Source organism: Danio aesculapii, chromosome 9 (genome assembly GCF_903798145.1).
Source record: "Danio aesculapii chromosome 9, fDanAes4.1, whole genome shotgun sequence".
NCBI lineage: Eukaryota > Metazoa > Chordata > Actinopteri > Cypriniformes > Danionidae > Danio > Danio aesculapii.
Genome location: NC_079443.1, coordinates 25,562,737 through 25,584,063, shown reverse-complemented (window position 1 = coordinate 25,584,063; position 21,327 = coordinate 25,562,737). Strand labels below are relative to the sequence as shown.

The 21,327-nt window shown below is 36.2% G+C and overlaps 1 protein-coding gene across 1 annotated transcript in view; it reads left to right on the top strand.

Moving 5' to 3' along the window:
• tmeff2a (transmembrane protein with EGF-like and two follistatin-like domains 2a) overlaps positions 1-21,327 on the top strand; it is a 109,347-nt gene that overhangs the window by 36,188 nt on the left and 51,832 nt on the right. The window contains exons 3-4 of the mRNA XM_056465306.1: positions 4,941-5,070; positions 16,890-16,916. Of these exons, the coding sequence (XP_056321281.1) occupies positions 4,941-5,070; positions 16,890-16,916 (157 nt within the window). The remainder of the gene's footprint in view (positions 1-4,940; positions 5,071-16,889; positions 16,917-21,327) is intronic.

Sequence of the window (21,327 nt, the reverse complement as noted above, 5' to 3'; positions counted from 1 at the left end):
ATTATCAAACTTATAACTTTTTAGTTGTATACCCAGATTTCTTTTTTTCAATATAATCAAGCGCATAAATGAATATTTCATTCATTTGAGAATGAGTCACATCAGTCCATCCATCAATCTTTTTTTTAAATACATATACAACAATGAATTATACAGTAGTTGCAGCACTTGAATTGAATTCATTTATGCTTTTGTACCTATTTTTTATGTTAGTAAAGTTTCACAAACTAAAGTTGCGGTCACACTGGGCTTTGTGTGTGCAAAATTCTGTCGTACGGCGCTGCGAAAAGGGGCGGGATTAAACCAGATGTTCAGACATTAAAAAAGCGAGCGATTTGCTCCATGTTTTAAATTTGTGTCCAGAGAGGCCCTGTTTTGATCCTCGATTGGTCTTACGCAGTCAAGTGATGCGATTTCACAGGTCAGAGTTCACCAAGCTTGAACTTTGCACCACAGCAGCCTGCGAAACTTGACGCATGACCTTGCGTTTCCGGTCTGACGCATTCGCTTGCGTATGAATGGAAGTCTATGGGAAGAAAAGTCAAGTGTGACCGCAGCTTAATTTCGAGAGGAGCACGTGATATGAATCACCGCAGCTGGTCTCTCATCTACAATCATCAGTTAGCCAATCAGAGTAATCCAAACTCACTATAAGTAGCCCAGCTTAAATTACTCCCTTATCTTCGTTTTCCGAAGAAACCCCCCATCCACCCCTTCTCCCCCTTTCTTCCTTTACCACGAGGAGCTCTTGAAAACTACCTGATCTCGTACTTCCCTTGCATAATCAATCGACCAGGCAGGAGCCCTGGGCTCAATTATCTCTGAGCTCAGGGTTCTCTCCCAGGACAGCATGCCAAACCTGCTATCATTTGTCAAACAATATTCAAGTGTGAACTCTTAAAATCCCCTTAAAACAAATGATTGTCCTTGAGTGAGTGACTGTGTCATTTATTCAACCCGTTTGTTTTAAAAACACAGTGTAAAGTATTTTTGCTTTGACTGTTTTTGCTTGACCAACTTAAATAATTCCAAATTAAGTGTGTGTGTGATTCATCAGAAGCCAACAGTAGTCATTATACTCAACAGTGCATCTTATGCAGTCATAAATTTAGTTATTTATGTGCTACAATACTTTTTACAAGTAGATTTAGAGTATTCTAAATTTAGAGTATTCTTTGACATGTCCAATCTCGGCAACTTTAAGAGTCATTCACAAAACTCAATTCGGCATGCTTTTTCATTTACAGTTTTATTTATTTATTTGTGTGTTTGTTTGTTTGTCGGGTAACATGGTGGCTCAGTGGGTAGAGCTGTTGCCTCACAGCAAGAAGGTCACGGGTTTGAGCTGGGTCAGTTGGCATTTCTGTGTAAAGTTTGCATGTTCTCCCCGTGTTCGCGTAGGTTTTCTCCCGTTTTTCCCCGACAGTACAAAGACATGCGGTATAGGTGAATAGGATAAACTCAATTGGCCGTAGTGTATGTGTGTGAATGAGTTTGATATTTGTGTGTGGATTCATTTCCTAGACCTGGGTTGCAGCTGGAAGGGCATCCGTTGTGTAAAAACATTTGCTGGATAAGTTAGCGGTTCATTCCAATGTGGTGACTCCTGATGAATAAAGGGACTAAGCTGAAGGAAAATGAATGAATTTTTGTTTGTTTGTTGTTATATAACTTGTTGTTAACTTGTTGTTATGCACTGCACAGTATAACAAAAGATACACCCAGTATATCCACAGTGTACTCAACATTAACTGTAGCTTTGCTTCATCCACATTATTTTGAGCACATTTTGGAATATCACATTAAAAATGCTTAAAGATGTGTAGTTTGTAAATAATGTAAAGTTAAACCTGGCTTTTTGTCTCCCTGTCTAACACTTGGAGCATGGTAGGGTGGTTGGTCTCTTTGTTTTATATATTTTTTTCATGTTTTCTCTTGTTATGTTAGTAGGGAGGTAAGTTTTCAGTATATTATTTTCTTATCTACTTTCCAGGAAATGTTTCTCTAATTTAGTTAGTTTCATTTATTGCCATTTATTTTGGCTTTGACCTGTTTCAACGTTATTTTGCTCCTTAGATTCTATAAATAAACATGTATTGTTAATGCTTAGTGTTTTGTGTTTGGTTTTTTGATACCTTGGGAAGAGAGCGCGGTCGCATTAGACTTTGTTTTTAAACTCTGATGTTTTGCTACATTTTTGGATTAATTTCTTTTTGACCAAGGATTTTAATTCGTAACATCACCCAAAAATGAAAATTAAATCATTTTTTTCTCAGCTTCAGGTACAAACCTCTATGCGTTTCTTTAATTGGTTTTCTTTAAAAATCTTGACACAACCAAGTTAGACAGACTTTTATCCAATAAGATAAAATGCTCACATGGAATCACATTTACAGAATAATAAGAAATGACACCGCATTAATGGACAAACCAGCAGACTGACCACATTGTAAAACATCTAAAATGTTGTTTTGGTCATTCTAAAATCTCTTAGCCAAAGTCTGTCATGCAAGTGGTTCAGGATCATTGCATCCCAAAACTGTCTTGAGCATTTGCGCTCCCAACAGAGCGTCTCTGCATTCATTGCATTTTGTCTTTGTCTTATGTGGCACAAGTTATTTATTATATAAGAAAAAAGGCCCAGAGTTGCTCATCCTACCACAGCCACAACAATTTCAGTTTTACCTTTTGATTTTTGGCACCAACTTATCAGGTAGTGAAGATTTTGTTCTCTTTTCCTCGTTGGATGGAAACAGTGCTTTTATTCACAACAGTTTTATGCAATATTCCAGGTTTGTGTGCAAAGTCTAATTCACATCTTTGGATGGAAACATAGCCAGTGACTTCATTCACATTGCAAATGGCATACATGACAATTCAAACAATGATGAAATACAGAACCACATGTGATGTTTCTTTACAAGGTGACATTGTCCACTACTGGCCTGGATGGCAAGCACAATTTATTTATTTTTTTTATATACAATTTTATTTAGTTTTTTTCAGATTTGTATTTTTTGAATAACAAATCTGAAGATATTTTGAAGGTATTTAAATTAGGGATGACCAAGGAAAACATAATTTCAGTGTAAAATAACTCCTGTAGTGACAGAGTTGGCTTGACTTGCTAAAAAAAATGGTAAATTGGTTGAATTCTATTTGTGTTAGTATTACAATACAAGCGGTGTATCCATCCATGCCTTTCATTTTCCTTTTTGCTGTATTCCATTCATTTTCATCCATCCAGCATAATCATCTCCTGTAGACTGAGCTTTTCCTTTTTTCCTCCTAATTCACCCTCTCTCTCTGGATCTCTTGCCAGTGTTGGCTCGGTGCTTTCTCATCCTGCATAATATTGCTTCTCAGCCGATAAAACAGCGAGTACAAATCCTGCTCCAGAATCGATGGGCACAGTTATTCCTGTGACCCCTGCCAACCATCTGGCCAGCAGCCACACAGTCGCTCAGCAGCCCTGACTGTACCTACCTCCGGGGGCCTGACAGAGCCTGCCTGCTGGACCAGACACTGTGTGTCCAGGTGGATGAGAGTGTGTGTGCTCCGGTCACACGCTTCCAAAATACTCGCATGAGGTTTGGAACAGCTTCATTTTCCACAAGGCCACCCGTGAATTGAAACTACCGGCTTCTTGTGAAATCAAGCTTTTAAAGTGGGCCTTAAAAAGATTGACTGGGATATTTGAGAAGAACTTTGGTGCACTGAAGTGTGATATAATATGTGAATAGATAAATCTGTTTTAGCCAATATTAGCAGGGCAGTAATTTACATTTTAAACTTATTTAGAAGTTTATTTATACAACAGCAGTTGGGAGCCTTGAAAATGAAAATGTTCTAAATGCAAAGTAATAGTTACCATTTATTCTCCCTAGTACAAATATTATTATCATCCAATTATCTTGTGCTTCCCTTTTTTAAGTTGGTACTTTATTTTTATTATCTCCAGAAATTTTGAGTAACCAAGTAATTTTGCAACTACATGTACACTAGCAGTCAACTAGTCATACAGCAGTCTCTAATTTAAAATTATTAAAACAAAATAATTGTATGGCCAATATAAAATAGATTTATTTATATATAGATAGATAGATAGATAGATAGATAGATAGATAGATAGAACAGTATGAGTTTTATGTTGTTTTTACAATGACATCAGCAGATAAGTCGCCAATATTTTCAACAGTTTTATGTCTCAGTCTTTCCTATTAGCCCTTTTACACATTCCAAGATTGTACAAAGACACTGAGCTCCCAATTAAAATCTTCAAACCTAATTTTCACTTTGAAAATGTCCTCCGTTTACAGCCAAACAACCTAAAACCATAGATTTGTAAATGTTTTGTGATATATTCCTGCCAGATTTCTTGGACTGTAATAATCTTGTTTCTGGCTGTTTTGGGAATGTGGGCAGTGTGTTTGGCAGGCTGTATTTCGGCCCTCTGAGCTCACGGTAGCTTCATTCACATTCAGATCACATAATTCTTATTCTTTGCTGAGAGCTCATCTAAAATCCTCCAAATAAAGCAGCGCTAAAACATCACAATTAAGCTGTAAGAAATATGTAGGTCAGTTTCATGCTTAATTATTAGTCTTATACATTACATCATGTTCTTAAAGAGACTCGTTTGTTCGCATTTCATACTGTGCTTACATAAACTGTTCATTTTATTTTTATTAGTTGTTTTTATTTCTGAAGCCTACTGTTAATTTAACATAGTGTCTTATTTATTTATTTTTTGTATTAATTGTGATGTATCTGCATTTACTACATTTTTAATCAAAGCAAATATCTCTAAGTTATGCCATACTATAAACCTATACTTGCTTGTATGCAAGTGTTTTATGTTACTTGTCATCTTCGAGGATTCCACATCTCCCTTTTCTCCAAAATGTCCTAATGATTAAAATCTCTTCTTCTTTTTTCAGTGCAACAATGATTACGTTCCTGTGTGTGGCTCCAACAATGAAAACTATGAAAATGAGTGTTTTCTGCGGAGAGATGCCTGCAAGCAGCAGACTGAGATCCTGGTGGTGTCTGAAGGATCCTGTCCAGCAGGTATGTGCATTCGTATATTCCATGAGTCTGCGTTTGGTTAAACCACAGCCTAAACATTTGCCCATAAAATGTTTAACAATGAGAATGCAGTTACAAGACTTAATCAGGCCTAAATACTTTAATCGGACAAAACCTATTAAAGCTTAAACAAGCTAGAACCGGGTCTTACTGCTTTGTGTAATGCATTTGATGCATTTCAAAGCATAGCATACAATAAATTCAGTGCTTTTTAACCCTTTTATCATGTGTTGTGAGCAGTGGTGAGAAGTAACCAATTACAAATACTCAAATTACTGTAATTGAGTAGTTTTACTCAGAAATTGCAATTTACTAAGTAGTTTTAAAAATATGTACTTTTACTCCACTACTTTCCTTCAACCTGCAGTTACTACATTATTTTTTCTTGTGTATGGTGATTGGCTGAGTAGAAATATCAGTCCAGTGATTTCCGTCCAATCAAATCACACATAGAAAGTAAATTGTATCATACTGAGCAACCTCAAGACATGGACGCTTCATAAATGCAGCAAACTGCTTGGAAGCATTAAAAGTATCCAAGAATATGTCCAAAATCGTCACACGCAATGACCCAGAGACTGTTTAAATGCATGTCACTGATGAGAAGATGACGAATATTTACTGTTTAATGACTGAAACGGCCTTAAACAATAACTAAATGCACTACAGAATGTTACGTTTTCACACACACCCACAAATGACATGTAAAAGCATCAGCCGTTCACAGCGTAATACTCACTACTCTTTAGTACTTTTAAAAGGGCTACTTTTACTTATACTTTGAGTAATATTTACAACAGATATGTTTACTCTACTTGCACTACATTTTTGGGCAAGTAAGGGTAATTTTAATTGAGTAGAATTTTTCTGTACTCTTTCCACCACTGATTGTGAGTTTGGTGTAAAAACAAAATGGATGTCAGGAATATTGATGATTCTATATGATATTCAAACATATACTTTAGAGTCATTAACATGCAAAGCTTTTACACTTTGAGGTGTTGTGGAATGTGCATAAAAATATGATTCTGCAGCATTTCTACCTGGAATTATGCCATTGATCTGATCAGAAGTGCTCGGCTAAGATGCATTACAGATCCTTTAATCTGAATTAGTAAACAATTTTTTTTTTTGCTTTTTTCCTTTTGCTAGCAATCAAACCCATGATTAACCCATGATTGTTAGCTCCATGATCCACTAATTTAGCTTCAGTAAAAAAATCTTTTTAGTGTTCTGTTGTTGTTGTTGTTGTTGTTGTTGTTGTTGTTTTAAACATTATTTTCAAATTCTAATTCTGTTTTGTTGAGTGAAAAATGTTAGCTTTTCGCTTAAAAGCATTACGGCAGATAGGTTGTTCCACATGACTGCTTTGTTCCTGGAAATGATTTCCACAAAACATCTCACTTTTTCCTTTAATTAACATTCATGATTATGAATGAGCATTATCTGTTTATGGCGAATCAAATGCCAAATGATTAGAGTGAACGTGTGTTCTACGGTCAGTAAGATGTTGTATTGCAGAGGGTAAAGCAGATGTTTGGTGCTCTGGGAGTTGCTGAGTCAGACTCCATTAAACAGTGCCTAAACACACTGAAACCTCTAAAAATGATCTCCAGGGAGGGGAGAGAGTGTGGGAGGCCAGTATTTGTGCTTATGGAGCATCCAGAGAATGAAATGTTCATCTCTCGCCATGTGCGTTTGCTTGCGTGTGTGCAGGTAAAGTCATAATTCAATCCCAGCAGGAGGTTGGTTCTCATCTATGCCTGGATGTGTGTGAGCATGTACTTGTCTGTAGGTGTTCTGGAAGGTAAAAGCTAATTTACTGAAACAAGCCTCTGAAGACAAGAAGAGTGTTTGTCTTTGTCTATGGGATGCTTGAATGGCGCCACAGAATCATCGCTCTGTCTCTAAACACTTCTCTGCCATCCTTTGATTTTATTTCACTCTTTATGTTCATGCATTGAGTGTACAGCAGACCTTTGGGATATGACTTTGAAAACAAAGCTAAAATTACCAACAATCACTTGATTACATGAATCTGCCAACAATGTAATATGCTGCAGTTTCTAGCTGATATGAACATTAGAGGCAGGAAAACATCAATCTGTTGTACACAAATTATGATTATGGAAAGATTATTGATCATTAAAGGCCTACAAAATACTATATAAAGATCTCAAGATTTTAACGATGAACATGGTGCATCACACATATCTATATAAATGACATTTTTGACATTGAAAGTTCATTATTTCAGTTGATTTGTGACAAATGTAACTGTTCTACCTTTTTCAAAATTAAACATTTTAATTAAATCTGAAAATGGCATCTCAAATAAAATTAAACTTGAAAAATAGAAATAGAAATATTGTATAGCAAACTGTTTACTCTGTTGCTCACCTGATACAGCTCACAACTTATGTGGATCTTCAAAACATGGTAGCCATCTATATTCATAGTTGGGGGATACTGTGGAAGTTTATACCCACTGTTTTCCAGCATTTTTCAGAATGTCTTCTTTTGTGTTAAATAGAGGAAAGAAACTCAAGCAGGTTTGGAACAAGTGGAGGATGATTAAATGAGGATGAAATCTTTACACAGTAAAAAAAACAAAAAAAAAAACAATTAGGTTGCTTTTAATTTAAAAAGAAAAAAGTGAGTGAGCACCAATTCTATTAAAGCAATTATTTGTTTTTAGTTAAAGTTAGCAAAGTTACTGCCTTGAAATGAAGTAAATGAGTTGTGCATAATTATTACAAATATTTAAGACATCTTAACTGTTCCAAGTTTAAATGGGTTTGTTTACTTGAGTAAAGCAACTTAATACTTGCAACAGGTTTTAATTGTGTAGGTGACCTATCCCTTTAAACTTCTAGCACCATTTCTGAGCTGCCCGTCCTCTTTTGGTGGATGTTTTATCTGGAAAGTGCAGGAAATGCATATTATAGATTTAGCCGAAACGTAGACAGTCACATATTTCCAAAAAGCCTGGTTGAAAATGACTTGCCAAAATACCTCAAAAACAGTTTTGATTATATTTCAATGGTTTGAGACTATAAAATTCACAAACCCAGCAAATGGTTCCTCTGAGGTGCCTCTAAATACCTGGTACCTCATAAGCTTTTCTTCATTTCCTTTGTTTCCTTGGCGATTTCCTAATCTAATTAAAACATGTCTGTTTTTGCAGAGAAATGTCCCCATGACAACAGTTTATTAGCATTTCATTATTCTGACTGCAAATATATGAACTATGAAGGTGGTTGAATTTCGAGGCTGAATTTCTCAGGTGAAATGTCCTAGGAAATGTATGGTCAGGGATAAACCTCTGTTTATCAGTGTTGTTTATAGCGGTGTTTTTACACCAAGGCTGTATTTTTTTAAATACTTTTATGTGAAATATTACAGTTTCAAACATGTGTATTATATCTAAATAGTTTCAAAATGTAAATTATCATGTGATGGCAAACTTGAACTTTGTGGATCATTTCTCAAGTGTCCAGTGTCATATGATTCTTCATAAATCAGTATTTTGATTTGCTACTCAAATATTTTTTATCAGTGTTATTATTAAATAAATAATATTATTAAAAATTATTTAGTAGACAATATTTAAAGTACACCTCACAGCAAGAAGGTCACTGGTTCAAGCCCCGGCTGGGTCAGTTGGCATTTGTGTGTAAAGTTTGCATGTTCTCCCCATGATCACGTAGGTTTCCTCCGAGTGTTCCGGTTCCCCTAGCCGCCCCACCCCCCCAAGTCCAAAGACTTGGTGGTACAGGTGAATTGAATAAGCTAGAGCATCCGGAAGGGAATCCGCTGCTTAAGACATATGCTAAATAAGTTGGCAGTTCATTCCACTGCGGTGACCCCAGATTAATGAAGGGACTAAGCCGAAAATAAAATGAATGAATGAATAAATATTTAAAGTACTGTAGAATATTTATGGGAACATTTATTTGAAACCAAAAACCCTTTTCTGTTATAATGACATTACTGTCCCTTAGATCAATTCAATTTACATCTTCAAAAAAATGATGCGTGTTATACAACATATGTCAAATAATACAACGTAGATTTATATAGAATGAAACCTCAAAAATATGTATATATAGACAAATGGACTGAAGTATTCTTGGTGTATAGTGTACAAATAAATGCACATAAACATGCATGTACATATACACACTATATATATATATATATATATATATACTATATTACTATAAAAGTCAGACGTGTGTGAGTTTGTTCGGAGCTTATAATTTAAACCTGATGCTCTCAACAGCCTAAAAAAATCTCTTCAGCAGTTTCATTCTGACTATGTTCAATTTAAATGTAATGCTACATTTTACACACATCATTACGTGAAGGATTAAATTATGTGGTTGATCAAAAATGTAATTTACCTGAAACCCCGCTGAACGATTTCTATCTAGAAGAGCTTGAAATCAGACCCAGAGCCCGATGAGATTTTCACACGTTGAGAAAAGAGACGGAGAAATGGACTGATGTTTCTCCCAGCTCATCTAACTCTTTGACACTGATTTCCTCTCCACTAATTCCCTGGCAAATGATCCAGCAGCTGACAGATGACCTGCAGAGAGGAGTGAAGTGTATTTTCTTTATTTCTCCAAGGCTGGCTGCAGATCGCCTCCTCTGTCTTCATTCATACATCAATATCAGAACTGAAAGTGAGCACCTTCATGCACCAGGAAATAGAACATTGATTGCAATAACCGGGGAAATATTAAAGGCGTCTTATCACATCATATTCAATTTTTTTGAGTTTTGTCATTAGTTTCTCATGGACATTTTCCCGTCTCTTAGAACTTAAAGCTGCCTTTGACATGGGAATATTGAAAACCTTCTGATTTTTGTAGATTAATATCACCCTGCATTTGCTTTGTAAATTAAATTAAAAGAAGTCCTTATTACCTATTGATTTGATCAAAATACCATAATGTAATTCAACTCATTCCTGAAATATTGTTTTGTTTTATTTTTGATTTAATTTTGTGTTTGCTGCTCTCCATGGTGCTGAATCCCCTTCTGCATGTGTTGAATGACACTGAATGGAATCAAAGGGCTCCATTGAGCTTGGCGATTACAATCTTCTCCTTCAGACTAGTGCCAGCATTTAATGTTTAGGTAGTATTTAAGGCCTTTGACTTACTAGAATAGTCTCTACATCTATCTGCAATCACCACCAACCCAAGGCTGTTTGATGAGATCATGTTATTTCCTTGTCCCGCTAAGTAATTTCACCTCCATTACTGTGTCAAACCTCTTCTCCATCACATTTAGACTATAACTTAGTTTCACAAAACGAGTCCTTGCTGAGCTCCATTGAAACTTTCAGAAGGCTCTCGTCTGCCAAGCACTGAGAGTATCGCAGTGGTGAGAACATGCATTGATAAGTGGGCTATTTACCTTGTGATCTGTTGCGAGTTCAGTGCTGTGCTGCTGTAAGATCAGTGTGAATAATGTGCTGATTAAGGAGACGGACCGGTGCTTATATTGAGTTTTCAGCTCGGCACAGGGCAGCTCGCCATTAGCTTAGTGGAGCGTAACTGTTGAGAGGAGAAAGCAGTTCATTTTCAGCATTGGAAATCGAGGTTAAGATAGCCTTTTTGCGTAATCACACTCCATGTAGAGCTAAAGTACTGTAGCTTTCTCCATGCAGAGAATATACTGCAGATTGTGAGAAAAATTCACATAAAGGCCAATCTTTTATCATTAATTGTATATTAACTGTATAACTATAAAATTCAATGAAAGGATTTTTTTTTTTGATTATTTTAATTTAATATTGTGGATATCATATCACAATGACTTGTATTACCATAAGTCCAGTTATATTACTTTTAATCTGATACGTTGTGTGTGTCACAGTGAAGCTCAGCACTGTGACCTTTTCTGGTGAGCAGCTCATGATTACAGTGTTTTCAGTGTCTTGTTTCGATTTTGTAATATGTTGTCAATAAAAGAGGATAAAAAATGAATAGTTTTTCCACCAAAAACACTACTACTACTACTGCTACTACTACTACTACTAATAATAATTATAATAATAATAAATTATTTAATGAAAAAATTCATTCATTTTCTTTTCGGCTTAGTCTCTTTATTAATCTGGGGTCGCCACAGAGGAATGAACTGCCAACTTCTCCAGCATATGTTTTAAGCAGCGGATGCCCTTCCAGGTGCAACCTATAAGTGGGAAACATCCACTCACTACGGACAATTTTAGCTTGCCCAATTCGCCTATACCGCATGTCTTTGGACTTGTGGGGGAAACCGGAGCACCTGGAGGAAACTCACACAAACACGGGGAGAACATGCAAACTCCACACAGAAATGCCAACTGACCCTGGCGAGGCTTGAACCAGCGACCTTCTTGCTGTGAGGCGATTGTGCTATTAGATTTAAAACCTATTAGATTTAAAAAAGAAACATCTGAGCTTTACATAGTACAAATATGTACAAATGAAAACAAGTACATTTTTTAATGAAATAAATCCACTTTAAAATTGTATTTGTATATGTTTTGTATATTTATGAAGTTCTTCTCAGAGACCTGCTTCTTTGGTGACATTTGTATTTGCAGACTTCAAAAACCTGTTTTTAGTATTAAATGAAACATGGTAGTCCTGATTAATTGAAGGTGAATAACGCCAAGTATGGGGGTGGCTCAGTGGTTAGCACTGTCACCTCACAGCAAGAAGGTCACCGGTTTGAGTCCTGGTTGGGATATATGTGTGGTGGTTTGCATGAACAAGCGCTGTATGTGAATTAAATAAAATTGGCTGTTGTGTGTGTGAATGAGAGATCACTTTAATATTTAAGTTCACTAAACATATTAAGTAATTACAACAAGTTATCTATTTAAATTTAACTGAACTTAGACCACGTCCATTACACTTGTCTTGTCAGCTTTAACCTGAGTTATGACAACTTCACTATTCAAGTGAAGTAAGGCATGGCAAGTTTATTTATATAAAACATTTAATACAAAATGGTAATTCAAAGTGCTTTACATAAGCAAGAATAAAGGAAACAAGAAAATAAAACGATTAAAACTATTAAAAATTATTAAAATGGATACAGCACAGTGCTCATTTAGTAAAGGCAAAGCTAAACAGATGTGTTTTCAGTCTTGATTTGAATATACCTAAGCACATCTGATCATTTCTGGAAGCTGTTAATAAACTTAAAGTTTGTGCTGCCATAAAACCTTTTTTTTACAGTGCAGTAGAGCATGTGTGTCACAACGTTACTTTGAGGCTCTGCTACTACAGATGCTACTTGCCGCATGTGTTGGTCAAACTCAATGTTGTTAAAAGAGTGTTATAACAGCATCCACGGTGTGTCCAATCTCAGCTGCTGACAGAGACCATCTGCCTCTGAGCCTCCAGCTCAACTTCACTCAACCCATGGCATCGTGGGAGACCAAGAAAATTGCTAAATCACCTCATCACACACCATTTGTGATGAATGACAAAGGCAACGGAGATGTTAAGCTCGACTGAAGCCTCTGGATGAGAAACAAAGGTCTCTTCCTCTTAATCAGCCTTCTGGCCTTGTTTGGTGCAGCAAGCTCAGCAAACTCAGTCCAGAAGTGTGCCGACAAACAGCTTTTCTCCTCCAGACTTACACTCAAATACTCTTTTGATCTACTAGCGAACTTCATGAATTTTTGAGGCAGTGGATGATTTTTTTTGACCCAGTGCTTCAGGACAGATGCATTGCTCTTTTTTTTTTTTAACACATTTACATCTTCTTGCCTTTTTAAGGTCATCAGTTTGTATCAGGAATGTTGAACTGAATAAAAGTATGGAAAAGTACTGCATACTGGTTTTGACTGAGTTCACTGATTTGAAACATATTCTAAAAGATCTGTTAAAGTTGTTGACATTTTTTTGCCCAACCCAGATCAAGAAATACGCATTGTCTTGATTCAGTTTCTGTGGTCAGAGAAAATGTCCGGCGGTGTCTAAGCATCATTCTTCTGATGTTGTTTTCAATACTTCTCTCAACCCAGAAAAACAAACTTTTCAATTCTTTTTTTTGACCACAAATTGTCATAACACAGATAAAGCACTGCAAATAACGTGGACCTTCAGGTTTTAGGATTCCCTGACATATTTTTTGGGAGGATCATACCAACTTGCTAATTTATTAGCTTATACTGTTTATTCATCATAATTAGTCTTTTTCTTTCAATGTATGTGATATTTCGGTTGTTGCTTGAAGTTTTTATTTATTAGTGTAAATAGTCCTTTTAAAGGAACTTGCTTGTAGCAAATGGTCTTATAGTTTACTGCCCTTTTGTTATTCTTCGAGCTATTTAGGCCTTCCCTTCTCTAAAAATAAAAAAAGAAAACAAAGATCATTTGAGTGATTTTTACAATAATTACTTGCACATATTTTCATTTCAACTCATACTAAGCTGGGTTAAAATGTCAAATTGAATCTAGCAAAAAGAGCTTAAGTTGAAAATTGTATTTGTGGTAAGTTAAAGATTAAAATTGTAACCAGAGATGCATTGTATGTATACATTCATACATTCATTCATTCATTCATTCATTCAATCATTCAGTCATTTTCCTTTGGCTCAGTCCCTTTATTAATCAGGGATCACCACAGTGGAATGAACCACCAACTCATTCATTCATTTTCTTTTCAGCTTAGTGTCTTTATATTTTACAATCCATGGTCTTTATTAATCTGGGGTTGCCAGATTGAACCGCCAACTTATCCGGCATATGTTTTACGGAGCAGATGCCTACCCAATTCACCCTTTACCGCATGTCTTTGGACTGTGGGGGAAACCGGAGTACCCGGAGGAAACCCACGCGAACGCAGAGAGAACATGCAAACTCCACACAGAAACAAGAACTGACCCAGCCGAGGCTCGAACCAGCGACCTTCTTGCTGTAAGGCGACAGCACTACCCACTGCGTCGCCTGAACCACCAACCTATTCAGCATATGTTTTACACAGTCCTTCCAGCTGCAACTCAGTACTGAGAAACTCCCATACACACTCATTTACACACATACACTATGGCCAGTTTAGCTTATTCGGTCCACCTACACTCACCCAAATTATTATTTGTTTGCTTGTTCAAACTACTTATTTAAAATGAGCTGAAACAACACAATTCTTTAGATTTCATTTGGACAACTTACATTTTTAATCTTCAATCCACGTAAGCCCAGGAAGAACATGCAAACTCCACACAGAAATGCCAGCTGGCCCAGCTTGGACTCAAACCATTGACCTTATTGCTGTGAGGTGACAGTGCTAACCACTGAGCTACCATGTTGCCATATTTTGTACATAATTTACATAATTTGTACATAACAACATATGTACATAATTTTTGAGTTTGTGGGGATATTTTTTGTTAGTCCCCATAAGGAAAACTGTTTATAAATCACACAGTATTAAGTGTTTTGAAAATGCAAAAATTGCAGATTGTTTTCTGTGAGGGTTTATATTTATGGCACATCTCCAAAATGATAGTTGTACATGTGTCTGTGTCTGATGTCAGACGTGTGTCTGTTTGTGTGTGTAATCAGGAAGATTTGTATTTAGCTTACTCAAACGCTATATACTCCTATGCAATAAAGTAGAACATTATGAAAGGTTTAGTATACAATTCTACAATTTTAACACATTTTAATCTGTTTTAAATTATTTTATTGTTTGTTTGTTTTTGTTTTTTCTTATACTTGTCTTTTTTTATTCTTGTTTATGTAAAACACTTTGAATTGCCACTGTGTATGAAATGTGCTATATAAATAAACTTGCCTTGCCTTGCCTTACACTATTAGTCAAAACCGTTTTATTTATTTATTTATTTATTTATTTATTTATTTATTTATTTATTTATTTATTTATTTATTTAGTTGTTGTTTTTTTATTGTGGGGTGAGCCCCCTGAAATGAAAATCCAGGAGGCAGCCTGAATTTTTCCACAGCTCCCACTCTTTTTAATTAATCTATCGCAGCCCCACTTAGCTTTATCTTTAATCTAGGCTTTCAGGTGTGACATAAAGCTCTTGATATTGCCTGAAATTCAGGATTATTATTACTTTTACTCTTACTTGAGTGATCATTTTTCTAGTGCTTGAGTTAGTGTTAGCTTCTCTGCCCACATCTTGTACAAACATATGTTGTTTTAATGTATCGATAATCAATGATCATAATCATTTTTGTCTCTTGAATTGTTTTTTTTTTTGTTTTAAAGTTCAATATGGGGTGACGCTGTGGCGCAGTGGGTAGCGCTGTCACCTCACAGCAAGAAGGTTGCTAATTCTAGCCACAGCTGGGTCAGTTTTTTGGGTCAGGCATTTGTTTGTGGAGTTTGCATGTTCTCCCCATGTTTGCGTGGGTTTCCTTTGGGTGCTCCGGTTTCCCCCCCAAGTTCAAAGACATGCACTACAGGTGAATTTTGTAAGTTAAATTGTCAGTAGAGTAGAAAATGAATGAATGAATGTTTTTATATGTCAGACTTTACAGTTGATATTAATCAAGATTTGCAATTTTGTAGATGATTATTCTTTGTATTAAAGCCAGAGCTGAGCATTTGATGTCTATGGCCAGAGAGTCTCTCAGGTGATCAGAGAGAGTCAGCGCATGTGACGTCTCCCTGATTTAAGAATAAAACTTGGGACAATTGACAGAAAATAGTCTGTATTCTGTAAGTAATCTAGTTGTGTGGATGAGACTGTGCAGATTTGTTGGTTAAGAAATGGAGACTGTGTAAATAAAATATTTATAACGACAATATCTTAAAAAAAAAATCTTGCTTTGCATTCAGGATTGATCTTTATAAAAAACAGACCCATGCGCATGTCTGTTTATATATTCATGGTTTTATCTTGCTGTGCTTTTTGCTTTTTCACTTGAGTGTCTTGCTGGATATTCCTATCGAGTCTGACCACATCATTTACTTTGATTCACAGCTTTACCTGATTTTACAGTCACGATTAAAGAAAGACTGGCTCAGTAAAACATGAAGCCCTGAATCCTGTTGTAGTAATGCACAAAGGGGAGGCAGAAGGGTTATAGTTTCTACGGTTTATATTGAAACACTAAAACCATACTGTGGTGAATTTAAGAGCGTGTGTGTGTGTGCGTGTGTGTGTGTGTGTGTGGGTGTGGGTGTGGGTGTGGGTGCGTATATGTGTGTGTTGGTAATATCTCCCTCTTGCATAATTTTTGCAGCCTACTTTTGCATACAGAAGCTGAATGGATCACATATTCATCTTTGATCCACAGAGAACACTAAAACATATCTGTGGTGTATGTTGGAATAGTGTGGCCAGGGTCCAGAGAGCCGCATCAACAATTACAGTACATAAAAGTAAATACAGTACATCCGTCCAGCCAGTTTTCCAAACTGCTCACCCTATGTAAGGTCATGTGGATTTGAGCATGTAACTCTAAATATATTTATTTATTAAGTACACTATAAAATATAAAATTTCATTTAATGAAACAATTAGATTCAAGTATAGAAAATAAAGGCTCACACATTTATTTATTCCAATTTCAGTCTCTTAGCTTATTGCTGGACATGGAGATTGATTTATGCTAATGTATGTATTCAATTCTAAAAACAAAAACTAAACAATGGAACATATTTAAATAATACTGTGAGGATTTATTCTCATGCTATGTTTGTTGTTGTTGTTGTTGTTATTTAATTAGATGATGTATAACCTGTGTGAACTGGCTGAAATGATATAAAGGCTTCAGATACTGACCTAATTACCTTTTATTTTCTTACAGATGCTGGTTCGGGATCAGGAGATGAAGGTAAGGCCAACTGGCCCCGAATCTTTCCATTCTGACACCTAAATGTGTGTGTAGTACACTGCTTCTGAAATCCGTCTGCACTTGTTTACATTTGCTCACAGATGAAGCTCATAAACATACAGTCACTTCCTCTCAGCCTGTCAGCAGTCATTGCCCACTGAAACTGAGATTCAATTACACCCACTCACATTTTGTTTAGAGAAATACAATTATTACACCCCCCCCCCCCAAAAAAAAAAAACAAGTGCAGCATCTGACTGACAGCAGCTTTAGACGTGTCATCATTGTTTTAAATAGGACATATTATTTCCATTTTCATAGCATAATCTTACTGAATCTGTTTGTTAAGTTGCCCTACAGATACCGAACACATCATTTATTATAGCTTGTCAAATTTGCCCATATGAGTGGGAGTAGAAAACAATGTTTTTGTGTGTGCCCCTTTACATGCAAATGTTTAAATCCCTTTAAATGCAAAAGTGTGTTTTCTTTGAATGAGATTGAAATGCATGAGTTTGAACATGCAAAACATGCTACAAAAAAGAGGCAGGATAAAACAAGGTGATGTGACACTTAAAATAAAAATTAGCTAGTGCTTGACACACAGTAATTTGCAGATTTGGCATGCTGTCCCAGAAGACAACCCTGAGCTCGCAGATACTTGAGCCCAGGGCTCCAGCCTGGTCATGTAGCATGACAGGCAGTCCGAGATCAGGTAGGCACGACCTGGTAAAGGAAGGGGGAAATGGGGTGGATGAGGGGTTTCTTAAAATAATGAAGATAAGGAGGGTAGGATGAATAGGCTTATTTATTGGAGGCCAAATTCATCTTATTGGTCTAGCAATGATGTCTGATTGGATTACCAATGATTATTGATGCGAGACTAGCCGCGTACAATTATATCATGTGCTCCTCTCGAAATTGGTTTATAAATCTTCATTTCTGTACAGACAGGTCACGTTTTGATCTTCTGTTGGTCGTACAGAATTATGTGATGCAAATTCTCAGGTCAGAGTTCACCAAGATTGAACTTTGGAATGCATGAACATGCAAAACTTGTCGCGCAAGCTTGGGTTTCCAGTTGCATTCACATGCATATGAATGGAAGGTTATAGGGTGAGTTATTAGCTTTTAAAGTGTATTAACAAGAAATTCAGTGACTAAATAGGGAAACATTCTCAAAATATAAAATGAAGTAACCTAGTCAATTTGGTTTTCATTGGTATTGACCTATCCTTCTGAGTGAATCACTTGCAGAGAAAAGCTTCTCAGAACAATGTTGTCCGGTTTCACATTTTCTGACTTGGTATTTAAACAAAGACCTGATTATAGCACTTATAGCAAGTTTTCAATTCAATTGTTTCAGTTCATTTAAATATCTTGCTTTTCCAGTCAGTCCTTTTATTCCTAAACAGGCCACATCTGTTGATTGAGTACAGTGACATCCCTCTGCGTGCTGCTGCTCATTGCTCTCTGATTTTGCTTGGCGTTTCCTGTTTACTAGATGCGATCTATGCATTTTGCCAATAGCAGCAGCTTGGTTGGGATACATGTCTCTTGGATGATATTTCTCCCTGAGGAGGTTATAAGTACATTTATTTTTTACACTACTTTGTGATTTTAATTCTCTGGAGCTTTTAGAGAAATAGAATCTCATCTGGATAAGAATAATGTCATCATTAGATATTTTTCAAAATGCTTCTCGTATTTGACCTAAAAAAGGTCTATCTAAAGCTTAGGTTTGTTATCATGTTGCTTTTATTATTATTATTATTATTATTATTATTATTTAAAAATTATTGGGGTGTCAGACTGATAAAATCCCATTTCAGTTATACATTTCATCTATTTATATAAGTAATTGTTTACAGTAGTTTTCAGGCATATTTAGAATCATATTAGGAATCATTTGATGGCATATTAAAAGATTCTTTTTAAAGATTACAGTGCACCAACATACTAAGTACCAAATAAAATAAAAATAATATATTTACTAATATATTTAGTATGATTATTGTGACCACTATGCTATTTTAAATAGTAATCTTTTTTAAATCTGTATTTATTAGAAATATAATCCCTTAGTGATATGATAAATATAAATCTTTAATGAAATTATAACTGAATAGTAAAATAGTCTTACAATTCTTTTTTTAATCATTTGATTGTGTCTTTGCTGAATAAATATATTGATCTCGCCGACACCAAAGTTCCAGTTCAGCAACTATATAAAAAACAAAGACCTTTTCTTTTTTACTGCACTTATCTTCTTTTATAGTCTTTTCTTGCTGCATTTACATTTTAAATCTGTGGCACCAAAAGTTTGAAAAGCCCCATTTTAGAAAACTGCTCTTGTTCAAATTGTGCTTATGAAGGACTTAATTCATCCTGAACTTCTCATTTACCAGGCATACCAATTAGGCATGTGTAGATATTTGTTAGAAAGATGGCTTTTGTGTCAGTAGATGACAGCAAATAGCTCTCAGCAGACCGAAACAATAGAGATAGTGAGGATGGAGAAGACAAGATGATGAGGGGAGAGGAGAAAATATGTATAGAGAGACAAAAGAAGAGTGATAAGCGACCGGAGAATGTTCACATCGATTTAAAAAAAAAAGAGAGAAATGGAAGGCTGATAAAGGAAAAGATAAGTAAAGAGGAGGAAGAGAAAGATGAGGGTGATAAAGACTAGGCTAAGGGAAGGGAGAAATGATTGCAGTTTATGGATGAGCAGAAAGAGGGTGAGAGAGAAGGGCATTTAGGTAAGCACAGCCCCGTCGCTGTGATAAAAATCAAATGTATTTCAATGGCTGCAGATAAATCATTGGCTTTCCTACTGGCCATAGAGGTTGCTGCTGGTCACTTGTGGTGAAGCGCAAAGAGAGAGAGAAACCGCTCCGGCTTTTCAAGCTCTACCAGCTCTGTCTAACAGCATCTGTATACCAGAATCCCAATTGACATTCTTGACTAAAGGGGGACACACCGGATGCGCCACAATGTGCCATGACTTTTAGAATTGTAAACGGTTTTCTATGAGGGTATACACACCAGTGCCACCATTCTGCAACTTCTTACATTGCTTAAGCCTAGTTCACACTACAGGATTTTAAGCCAGATTTGAGTCCAATTTGGAAGTTAACGAGCTCGCCGACAGATCAGGCTGTGATCGGGAAGAAATCTGCGGGTGCACGGCGCTCGCCAGTTTTTATGTGTGAACTACTGAACAACGCATCAAAGAGGCTCGCTAAAGCGTCGCGGACACCTCGCAGATGGAAATCCAATATCTAGCATGCTGATTATTCCAGAGCAATCGGCCGACTCGATCCCACATGCGGTCAGATGTAGTAACGAGCTGCAGCCAATGAGAGAGAATTTCAGCAATAGCTGAACGCCTGTGTGCTCAGGAGATCAACAGAAACGTCTGTGATTGGCCAGAATGGGCATCGATGCACTTGCTGCATTCTGCGTTAACACGGACATGAGAGTAGGCTATATTAACAGGTGAACTAGCATTCTATAACTATTAGAATTACCAAACTGCTCATTCTGACCATTCTCATATAAAACGTCATATTGTGACGTCATGTTTACATATTATATATTCAAGCTTCTATTGAGATATTAAAATTAAGCTCTGAATGTCTGTCATCATATTTGATGACACCATTACCCTAAAAATATTATCTTTTTGGTAATACAGCCTATAAATATGTAGTTAAGATACTAGAACACGCAAAGCTCTGGGGCTCGCTTTCGTTTTCACTTTTCAAACAGGAGCTATTTCCCGGCACAGAATATACTGTTTTGAAAGATATATCTGAAGTAAATTTATGTTTATGCTAGCAGGAAGTTGCTAGGCAAAAAATGCTTGCATATTTAAAGTCACAGCGAAAAGTAGCAGACATGCATGCAGTAATTTTGACCAATATGGTAATTAAAGGTTTAAATGCTCAGTTCTTTACTGTTTTGTAATTAATGTTAGAAAGAAATGCACAGATATTTAGGAAACGTCAGGGTGTTATAAATATGTTAGTTTTATTTCAAAGTGTTATTAAATTACAAAAATTAAAAACTCTCTGTATATCAATCCACTTGAACCTTGCAGGTGAGCGATTAATCTGCTGATGTATCAGCTGATTGACGATGTTTTTAAATGCTTCCTTGAAAGCTTGAAACACTGTCAATGATGTCATCAGCACACAAGCAGTGTTCAGCTTTTTCTGACGACTCCTCCCTCAACATTTCATTGGCTGTGGTTTGGTAGCTGGACTGAGCTGTTGGGGAACTATATGTTGTCAGATCTTGTAGTGTGTCACCTCTCTTGTGGATCATTTACGTAGTGTCGTGTAGTGTGAGCACCACAGTGATTAAAAGACACAAAATCAAGTCATGTAGTGTGAACAGCACAGCG